Consider the following 11,906-nt stretch of genomic DNA (forward strand, 5'->3'; position numbering starts at 1 on the left):
TGACTCTCTGGCTTGATTCAACAAGAGCTCTATAAAGATTCCCTGCAAAGAAATACAATAATATATTTGTGCCTTGATGCCAACTCCTATTGTTCTCTATGAGAGCTTGGTCTATAATTGAGCTGGTGCAGTAGAGTGGCCGTACAGGGCCGGATTTTCCATAAAGCCACCTAGGTCGTAACCTATGGTACGAGTGAAAGTAATATTCCAAGGGTGCAAACAGTGCAGAGATTATTGCAGGGTGACATCTGTATTGAAGATATTGCTCCTGTCTCTCCATTCTTCCTCTGAATACCTTCTCTCTCCCCTCTCCCTGCCTCCCTTCCTTCCTTCCCCTCTATGTCTCCTTCTCTCTTCTCTCTCCTATGTCCTTTCTCTTCCTATTCCCTCCCTCTCATTCTCTCGCTCTCTTCACTTTCTCCCCCCTTCTATCTTTCCCCCATTTCTCACCTTTCTCCCTACCTCTTTAACTTTCCTCTTCCTCTCTTTTCCCCCTCTCCTTCTCTTTGTCCTGTTCCCCTCTCTTCTATCCATCTTTCTTTTCCTCTCTCCCCATTCACCCTCTCTCTCTTCCATTTCCCTCCCTTGGTGTCTCCCTTCATCTTCTCTCCTTCCCATTTACTCTGCCCTCTCATTCCCTCCCTTGTATGTCTCTTTCTCTCTACCTCCTCCCTTTTTCTCCCCTTTCACTCCTCTCTATCCCTGTCTCTCCCCTCTTTCTTCCTATTTCTCTCTCCCCCCTCTACTACCACTTTTCTCTTCCTCCTTTCTCTCCCCTTCCTCTTTCTTCCTGTTCCTCTCTCTCTCTCATCTTGCTTTCCACTATTCTCTCTATTTTTCCTCCCCCCTCATTTTCTCCCCTCATCCTCTCTGCTCTTACTGTCTTTTGTTTGTGGTGAACAGCTTTCATGGTGTGTTTTGTGTGCGTCAATGGTGGTTAATGCTTTGAAGGGCAGCACAAGCTAGACAGCCTAGGGGAGCAAAAAGTATAAATCTGGTCCTGTGGACAGACAGTCCAGGATGGAAGCTTGGGACCTAGGGGGCACCTAATGGCACATCCCTGACCTGTAGTGTCATTTACATATACTAAATTAAGGTGCTGGGTAAATGATAACTGTATATACTGCACTAAGATGCTAGCGCACTAAGATGTCCTCTAGCATCATGTAGTCCTTTTCTACCCTGCCTGACTGTCCCTGGACCACTGTTTTTGGTAATTGGATCACGTTTGTTTTATTGAAGGCTCAGCAACTCATATGGAGAATTACCTAGGGTGGTTTGTTTGTAAGGCAAGCTTGTCTAGAAGCACCCACTCATCTAGACTGACACCTACATTTTGATTTTTTCATTTAAGTCATACATCAAATATATGAGTAAAGGCAACATCTTGTTTCCAGGACCATGTGACAACCCCAGCACAATGCAAATGCAACCATGTGCCAAAGCTTGAGCAACTCGAAGTCTAAGGGGGCCTTAATTTTGACCATATAGTATAAGCCTAGGGCGTGTTTGTATGATTGTTGTGGGTACAACAATAGATTTGATTATAAAGATTTTAACCTTATCTGGGGGTCATGGAAAAATTTGAATGGCCCATAGCTTTCTAATGTGCTTCCAAATAGGGGTGATCAAATCATGATAATCACTAATACATTATTTGATTACAGTGTCGAACATATTTTTTGTTGAGTTAGATCTTACACGGGTAAGTGGTTAAGGTAAACATTTACGCTTATAGCTTTTCTTGGAGTGTTCAGTGTTAGGAGAATCCCGCCAGATGCTCCAACAATAGTCAGCCATCATATGTACATCACATCTACCCTCATACCGTCCTTCCATGATCTTCTCATCATTCACCTTGCTCATCACTGACTGCACCAAGATTTTCTGGGAAGTTAGAAAGATGGCCATGCAGAAAATGCCCCTTGATGCTCATATTGCAGCTAAGCATTTTGTAGCTCTCCAAAAGTTTCTGGACTATTTCTGTGTAATTATTTGCTACTTTATGCTCCGCTTTGAGTTATCGATAAAAAGTCACCATTCAGTTATAGAGTTAAAGATTGGAATTCCCAATTCCTCCATTAAACTAGGTATGTTATGGTAATGCACAAAGCCACTGTCAGTTCTAAAGTACTGCAGAAATGCAATCTCCCTGGTTCGAAAGTACAATACTTTTGTTCCTTTTTCAAATAAGTTTTCCTCGAGGAGTCTTGATGCTAGGAGTTCTGAAGCCTTCTTTGAACCCAAAATCACGTGCCAAATCACTCAACTTTGTAATCCCTCAATTTCAAACTCTTCATCAGTGTTGTCATCTAGTTCATCACCATAATCACGTTGTTCAAGAGAGGGTAGTGTAATGAAAACCAGCACTGGAATTTTATCTGAATGAGCCACTGGGCGTATAGCCGATGGTAGACTAGGATACTCTATGTTACATTTATTTTTCTTGTTATATCCTGAAGTTTTCACTATTTAAAAGTAACAGCCACTGAAATGATCTCCTGGCTCTCACCAAGTATACCAAATGGTATCTTATCACGTGTTCCCTTTGTCCAGATTCGTAAACCCTCAACACAGTATTTGCACACCTTATGAGGAGCCAAAGATCTATCCTGATCACCATGTTTACCTTTGAAATATGCCAAACAGGCTTGCTCTACTAATGTGCTGATGTTCGTCCTTTGACTGGGAATAGTGAATTGCCACAGATATAACAAAATGAATCAGGGTTGTTTAGGCACTTACAACGAGAAACAGCAGAACCAGACACGATCTGAAAGAAAGGAAATACGAGTGTAAGTGGAAAAATAAATTTTGCTTATTACCTACGTAGAGCAGCGCACAACCTCTGACCACACTGTCTTGCGTGTAAATGAATATCCTATACAAATCCACACTACAGTAATCGCATTAATATAAGCGGTGAAAGAAAAACCTGACATGATGCAAGAAAACTAACTGCACTTTCAGAATCAGCATACATATTTTAGTGTAAATAAGCTTAAAAATTGAAGTCAACAAAAAATCTGTTCAAAATTGTTCCCCAGTGTTATTTGCCTGGAGTCCTATATGGTCTTTAGATAATCAAACAATTCAAGACTCCATGCAACCAATAATAATGTCTCTTGTGATATTCTAAACACTAAACATTTGCATTTCATGAAATATACCATCAAAAAAAGCACAATTCTTCTAGTTGTTCATCAAGGTGCTGAACATGTATTGTTGATGTCTCTTTTTTAGGTGGGATTTGAGTCCTTCTTGCTGACTGATGGTGGTGAAACTGCTGTGGTGGAAGGTCTTCGTGTGGCACCCTGGATGAGAGGACAAGGTGTAGCCGGCATAATTCAGAGATTTGTCATAGATATACTTCATTCTGACCACCCGCAAGTGAAAAGAGTCCGCCTGACCCGTGCAGAGGACCCTCCACCGAGCATGCTGAGGAAGCACAAAGTGATCCACTCAAAGGTCCACTTTATGTTTTCATTTCTAGTTCCCAGTGATCCCATCACTACATAAATGTTCATATTGCATATTAAATACAGCATATGTATAAAGACGGCAAGCAATAACCTAAAAAAACAATCACACAAGGTTACAATGTCCTCACAATTCTTTCAGTTTCTGCAAACCTTCCTTTAAATCTCCACCTACATCTCCCAATATCCGAGACACGTAAGTCTGATTGTGCTAGAACACCCACTCTTAAGCTTCGTAAAGACGCCAGATAAAGGCCTTATCAACCAACAATTCCTGACAAATGAGCGTTCTCAACTAACAATATCACAAATCACGATTCCTTATATATGGCAACAATGAGCTCATTCTGTTGATTTACTAAAGAGCTTTAGATCATTCACCTAGTAATTTGAATTATCACTCTGCAAGGTATAATTTACTTGCTTAGTTAAGCTCCACTGACCTCAACCATCCAGGGCTGGTTTTAATATAGGGCAAAACAAGCCATCTCTCAGGGCTCCTACCTTTTCCAGAATGGCAGGGAGAAGGAATGCTATACATTTGGATCCTGTAATTCATTGGTCTTGTTTAGGGCCACATTTTGTATGAACTTGTCCCTGCAGACACCTTATCAAGTACGAGCAAAAAGCTTTGTACAGGATTGAGTATTCTTTGCATTGTGAATTTTCCCCACATTTAGTAGGCTTATTGAAATAAAAAATAAAAAAAAACTGAACAACCTAAACTCATTTAGTAAAATTTTAAAACTCTATCTTGCGGCGAATCGGACCGTTCTTGCTTACCCAACATATAAACGAGAACAGCCTGTGTAAATTGGGCCGGCGAGATCCAATTTTTTGGACCTGCAAGAGCAATCAGGGGACAGAGATGACAGCTCCACTCCCCTGATTGTTCTTGCAGCCCTGTAGTATGTGTTCTTTTATATAGATTCTATATCCAAGATCACAGGTGTACTGCAGCTATGCTAATATTGAATCAATGCAGCCGTGGGAACCATCACAGGATGATGAACACAGCCGCGGGACTTACACTGACAGGAAGAGTACCGCAGCTGCATTCATGAATCCAGCCATGGGAGTCCTCCTGTGCATGATTCCTGGGTACTAGAGCTTAAATGAGGGCAAGCCCTAAATTAACCTCTAGTGCCCGGAAGGCAGGAGGAGTACTATGGCTGCATTCATGAATGCAGCCATGGGAATTCTCCTGTGCGTGATCCCCGAGCACTAGAGGTTCCGGGGATCGTGCACAGGAGGATTCCCATGGCTGCATTCATGAATGCAGCTGTGGTACTCCTTTTGTAATGATTTCCTTGATCTTCCGATGGGTCTGCGAAATCGGTTCGTGGAAATTTCGCAGACTCATCGAAAGTTCGTGGAAATATTCGCGAGAATGTCAGAGGATTATGTGGATATACATTTGATGGCAAGGTGGATTGTTTGTGGCCATTTGGTTCACTATTTTTACATCATCAGACCGTTTTTGACAGAACAATGACTAAACACTGTGAAGGTGGGTTGGAAAATGTTGGTTTTGAATGTCCCTAATCTAGTCTGTACAGGCCTTTACAGTTCTTATAACAAGTAATTATGGATGGTAGGGTGATGTAGACAACACAAATATTACTTGAGCAAAGGGCACTACAAGTTGCTCCATTTATTGACAGTCACATATGCTCCATGAGCCACTCAAAACCCAGCATGAAGGTATCAACCTTTGCTGGAGGATATACATGTCCCCCTCCTCCACCCATCATAGCACTACCCCAGCATGTGGATGGAGTAAGCAAGTCGGGAGCATTTTAGTAAGAGTTAAGTGGTAAGACCATAGCTAGAAGGAAGATTTTTTGGGAGCTATAAATTAGTTTTCATGGTGACTACACATCATATCTTTTTTCCCTTATCAATGCATGAGCAGTATATGTATTACATTTAACTGAATTCCAAGCAAACAGCTACATACTCCAAAATCTACATGTTTGAACTGTGTCAACAGCCAGAAATTTAGATTAGTACATGTAGAATGATGACCACAGCTTCTTCCATGGATGGTAAATATCTTGGCTTGGTTGGTACCCCACCTTCACCACTGAGCTTTACCATCACCTTATTCCCCTTGATTCTCCTCTTTTCTGTGGTAATCGTGCACCATCCAATGCTGTAGAGTTTGACCCTGTCTATAGCCAACATTTCTTTTTTAATTTTAAATAGAGTAGTGCATGGTTTAAACACTTGTTAGGTCCATTTTGAAATGTGGGTACCATTAGGGAAATTTACCTTAATTTTCTGTCCTGTACACTTAAGACCAAAAGTAGTAATATGCATAATGTTAAAATAAAAACTTTATTGTTCTTCAAATGATTCACTGCAACAGCCAACATTTTGGGCCCTGAAAGAGCCATCCCTTTTTAATTGCTCTGATGAAGAGGAGGAGTTTTCTATCCCCCAAGACATGTCAAATGTTGTGTTTTCTTTAATGATTTTAAGCATATTCATACTTCTACTGTAGGTACCTAAACTAGAGGTACCTTGTCAGGCATGATCAGCTGTACCAAGGTCAATATGCCTGAGAAATTGTAATAACCAGAATTAAGAAAAGGAATAAAGAATATATCCCAATTTAAGAATAATACTTTTCCAGGAGACTTTTTGAGAGATCTGTAGATATAACCAGCTCTCCAAGACTGCAGAAGAATAACTATCATGAGTGATCCAGCAAACCTGGAATGGTTCTGGTCCAGGATTGAAATAATTTGCCAAATGATAGCAATTGATTTTGAGGAAATCCATTCCAGGTTTGCCCAGGTTCTCCCATGATAGTCTTATCTATTTCTAATCTTGAAGAGTTGTAAAATAAGGCTCAGCGTGAGAAGAATATTTTCTTAGTTGTCTATTCCTGTTCTGGTCACATTTTTGGATTTTGCCTCTCTATAAGACTGGACAAACAGTAAGAGTAAATCTCCCCAACGAGGACACAGATAGGAAGAAAAACACATTTGGTATACTACCCCCTCACCATGTCATCCAAAACTAAGGAAAAGAACATTTAGGCTTCATGTACACTTTATTGAAGTGTATGTAAAGGGATGCAGTGAGCTCCACTCTACTAGTTGTATATTGAAAGTTTTTTTAAAACCATTATGTTGGAGTAAGTGACTTGTTTAAATCTATTATCAGGCTGGAGTTCAGCTTTAACAACGTTTTATTTGAATACATCAGCGAGCTAAAGAGTGTTTATTTTCCTATTAGCCGGAAAATGTCACACGTAAATGACAAATAATGTAGCAAATTATAATTATCAGATACTCTTTATCTAGTCATCTCCGCCAGATAAGGAATGCTTCCAAATTCTATTAACTGGGTTCCCTTAATGGGATAATCATTGCTTGATCTATCTTTGTTCCACCCACGTCCTTGCTGCACACAAACTAGGCCATGAGGATGGAAATTGCCATACGTTGCTTGTGTCTGACTACCTGCACATGGCAAACATGTAGAACATTAACAAATGAGAATGTTTAGTAAAATGCACAGAACCAGTCACAGCTAGACTTGCAAGAATCTTATTATTCAGTCTTTAATTGTGATAACTAATCATAATATAACAAAGATTTATGTTTGCCCCTGTAGTTTTAGGCTTACTTTAAAATTGATCTTTCAACCATAATCTAATTTATCTCATTTGCTTACTACCTCCCCGGTACATATTTGCATGTCATTCAGGTAATTCTTTTGGGTTGGTCCCTGGCACTTCTTCATTCCTTGCCTAGGTGAGGGTTACATAGCCATCAGCCCCATGTTGACATGCTTCTGCTCATGTGAGTTGACCATCCCAAGGCCTCCTGAAATGCATACGATGGATATTTCATCCATCCATAAAGTCTTCAGGGCTTTAAGACTTTAGTCAATAGGTCAATCTCATCAATGCGCTGCAGGCCATTGGTCCAACACTTTTTATTCATATTTGTACCTTTGGACTTCTACTCTAGGTATTAAAAATTACCAGGCAGGAGCAGCATTACCAGGGCTATTGTGTCTGAAATATGTCATTGGAATTAGGAGTATATCCCAGACAACTGTCTTCCAGAAGCCTCTTAAAGAGAGCCTAGGCAAGGTAATTTGGTGTTGATCCCTGAAACGTCTTCATTCTTTGCCTAGGTGAGGGTTATATAGCCCTCAGCTGGCCCCGTGTTTACATGCTTCTGCTCATGTGGGTTGACCATCCCAAAGCCTCCTGAGATTTATGACATAGATATGGGAGACTTTAGGCAGGAATTTCATAACCCTAACTGGTCCCCAGTTGACATGTCCTGGTGCATGTGGGTCCACTGTTCTGAAGACTCCGTTCTGAGAGGCAATTATGTGGGTATCCCATGAGGCTATAGGCAGTCTACCTAAAGTGTGCCCATTCTATCCCTGTGGTGGGAGCCAATCCAGGCCTTCTCACCTGTGAAAATACAGACGTAATAGCCAACTTCTAAATCCAAGATGGCGACACTAAAGAAAAAAAAACACTTCAAACATTTCTCCTGGGAGAAATACAGCACTGAAGTTCATGGACTGGTAAGCATGCGTTCTTTAGTATCCTATAGGGACAGGACTTGTAGATTATTCTTTATTTTGGACAGTCAGGTAAGAGGGTTTCTTTAAGTTTGACAGTTACCACCATGTCAACTGCCTTTCACTGTGTATTCTAGCTTGTGAGAGTACATAACACTATTAAATACCCAGTAGAAAGGAGATATCAGACCACCCATTATCCATGTGTCTTACCATTACCTACATTCTGATATATGAATGAGGGATGGCCTGAAAGGCCTACTAAGGGGAAGACCACCACCCCATCTCATGGAAAGAGCATGACAGTAACTGGCTTTATGACCAGGAAGATGGCCAAATAAATTCCTGTGGTTGACATCTTTCAGATCACTGTTTTTAAAATACAGATAAGGCTTTCCTAGGAAAGATTTCAGATTCTCCTAAGGTAAGGTAATGACTTTGAAGTTGATAACTGTCAATTTTAGGTTAAGTTCAGGCAAAAAAATAAAAAAAAACAATGTTGCAAATGTAAACAAGAGGCCATTTTTCACCCATAGTTTTATTTTCTATATTTAAGTTTATTCTCCATTTTTTCTACCAGGCTTTGGTGTCTATAATGCTTGCTTCTGACCATCTTGAGGATGCCATGAAAACATTTGAGGCTCGTCTGGACAATGTGGGACAAAAAAATAACTATGCTGTTCTGGAACCTGAAGAAGTTCTCAAACTCTTTGATGGGACAAAGACAGCAAACGATCTTCTTCCTGGGGGTATGCTAGTCCAGGGGTGGCTTCCTGTTACCACCCAAAGGTCCAATTTGGAGATGCTTTTCGAAAGAAAAATCACTTGGATCTACACCCAAGCCAGAAATACAAGTGTTTCGCTGGTATCTTCAGAAAAAATCTTATCTCGTAGTGCAGACACTTATCAAACTATTAATGAAAACAAAGTGAGCGGAGGATCATCAACCCTTCCATCCTCTTCTGCAGGGTTCCTTAGCCTCGGTACCCCAGCATACCCCGTACCTTATGCAGATGCCACATATCGCTTTGACATTGATATGTTTGGAATTGACCCAGCATGTGCTAAGGTACATGCTGTGGAGCAGCTTAAGCTGTGTATACAATCCCTGCCTGCTGGGAGCAATATAATCTGCATCATGTATGTAGAAGAAAGTCTAAGAACTGAACTCAATCAATTTTGTGATGGAGTTCCATCATTCATGCTAGTAAAAGAACAGATGGTTCTAGAAAGGGACATTTAAGCCTTTGGATGACCATCTTACAATATCACTGGGCTTAATTATAAACTATATGGCCAGTTTGTGGACACCTGACCATTAAACCTACCTATTTGGCCAAAACATAGGTAGACATGCCTAATAATTGTAAAGCTCAGATGTTTCCAGTGTGTTAATTCTACAGCAGATAAATATATTTTTAACAATGGTGTGCTTGAGGAGTTTATTTTCTGATCTAGGATGATGATGCAAGCTCCATAAAGACATAGTGTGGCATAAGGGTATTTTTTATGTATACAAGAGACCTGAACATATTTAAATAGCTGGAATGCAATTGTGAGCCACATTTTCTAGGTCAACATCACTGTGTGACCCCACAAATGCCTTATTGACTGAATGGGTACAATAGAACCAGAGAAACACTCCATAATCCTGAGGAAAGCTGTCTTAGAAGACGGGAGGAAAATCCCATTTTAATGTTCAGGGTTTTGGATTGAGATGTTCAACAAGCTCATTTAGATGTTGTTGTCAGTTATTCACATACTGTTGGCCTTATAGCAGGGTAAAACTATAATTGACCATCATAGTCTTTATTTTACCTAGGTGTAGGTAGCTTAGAAGAATATCATACCTTACCTGAGACAGCACAGCTGCTGACACACACTTAGTGGAGTGAGGAACCCACTCCAAGGGTAAATATTAGTTTGCACAGAGTTGTTAGGCTAAAAATAATTAGATATTTTGGGACTGAAGTTCTAAATCAAGTGTCCTGTTTTTTTCCTCTACCTCCTATACCGGCTATTGTGACCACAGCACACTACAAATAGCAGTCTCCACTTTTCCCGAAAAGGTGGGGTAAGCTATAATGTTTTTCCTTTCCTGAAAGTTTAATTGGACACTATTTTGTAAACTTTAAAAAAGCTTCTACATTATATTGTTATTATTTATACATTTATTTGTAAAGATTTTATTTTGTAGTGTTGGCATTGGCCCCTGTATTTGTCGAGATGAGTTGGAGTTTAACCATTTAAGTATGTGGCAAACTGTAGTCCTTTAGTTAACCAACCAGGGTTGGTTGTTGTATTTTCATACACCTCCATCAGTGTCAGCTGTAGCCACCAGTGGGCCCCTGTGCAGAACTTACCTGGGGAGCCTCCATGGGGAACCCGAGTTAGTTCAATAGGGGGATGGAACTAACTCGGGTTCCCCATGGAGGCTCCTTTTGGTTGAGGAGGGTCCAGGGCCCTCGTACAGTGGCATCCTTTGCAAATCCCTATGTCTGCCCCTGTTCCCCACAATTGTTTATCCTAGGGATTTTTTTATTGCCGATTTGATTTTCTATATATAAATATTACATTGCTTCAAATTTTACTTTGTGAACAGTCTGAAGAAGCAGGCACATTATTTTTGGAAATATGGAAGTATTTTCAGTTTTGACTTAACTATTGTAGATATTTCTAAGATTGTTAACTATTCATTGTGAGTCACCAATGATAATTGGTTTACTTGTTTGTGGTACATACAGACCCCATACTAAGCCTTGGATCTGAAATTTTGGTTGATTGTTATCCTAATTGCAAGTAATAAAATATTTTTGATTTGATCATATCTTGTGATGTTGTGAAATGTGGATGCTGTTTGGCATGATTACAAAATCCTATTGGAAAGGTGCACACATACACATATGAACAAGGTAATCCACAACCATTACAAATTACCAAATTCATTATATACTAATATTTATGAATGCACTGTTAAAGATCTCCCATTAAAAATACCAAGATACTAAATACATACGAAAGGTAAAATAACAAAACTAGCTTTTTTGCAACACTTACCTTTAATCCAGAGATTTACAATGCAGCACTTTTTTCTGCCACTAGATGTCATCAGTCAGATAGCCGGCATCATTTATCCACTTCATCCAACTCCAGGTCACTCTGGACCCACCCTAGCTTTTGACTGGATGGTGAAAAAAAGCAGCATAGTAATTGGTTCATCCCTATGTCGCTCCTCCATCTCATCTTATCGGCATGCTTCTTGTAAACACATGAACTGATTAGCTCTACTGTACAGGGAATGCAAGAAGCTGACACCCATTCCAATTTATATACTTACATTTTCTTATTTCTATTTTTCTTTGGTTTAGACATTACATAATAAAGATTTTATTGGATGTGAGATGACAACCAAGGTATCTGACATTTTTAGAAAGAGAAAATAGCAATGACTTTCAGTATCTGATTGCTCAAACTTTTCCCGTAATTTTGACACTATGGCTAGAAACCCTAAATACCTCGAAAAATTACCAGCAGTGGTAAATAGTCATCAGATCTATACTAGGGCTTTTAAGCTGTGCACGGACAATGTATCCATCAATCACAAACTTAGATGGGGACAAAGACCTCTATGAATTGAAGTGATTGTGCTTGTTTTTACATTGGAGGAGGGCTATTTTATAATGAATGGATTTTATGTGTTTGTTCCCTTTTAAATTTTGTTCCCTTTTAAATTTATTTCAAATAAATTAGTAGGTTTTAGAGCAGTGTTTCTGGACCTTTTAAACATGTAAGAACCCTTTGAAATAATGTTCGGGTCTTCTGGGGTTCCCAGCTAATATCATTTTATCCACAGCTCACCCAGTATCACCC

General features: G+C 39.8%; 1 protein-coding gene across 1 annotated transcript in view; it reads left to right on the plus strand.

Annotated features, from left to right (window-relative positions):
* The window catches only part of LOC140322799 (probable N-acetyltransferase 16), a 17,816-nt gene extending 6,953 nt beyond the window's left edge, over positions 1–10,863 (plus strand). The window contains exons 2-3 of the mRNA XM_072399404.1: positions 3,244–3,468; positions 8,617–10,863. Coding sequence (XP_072255505.1) covers positions 3,244–3,468; positions 8,617–9,279 — 888 coding nt within the window. The 3' untranslated portion in view covers positions 9,280–10,863. The remainder of the gene's footprint in view (positions 1–3,243; positions 3,469–8,616) is intronic.
* The last annotated feature ends 1,043 nt before the right edge of the window (positions 10,864–11,906 follow it).

This window comes from Pyxicephalus adspersus, chromosome 2 (assembly GCF_032062135.1).
Source record: "Pyxicephalus adspersus chromosome 2, UCB_Pads_2.0, whole genome shotgun sequence".
Taxonomy (NCBI): Eukaryota; Metazoa; Chordata; class Amphibia; order Anura; family Pyxicephalidae; genus Pyxicephalus; species Pyxicephalus adspersus.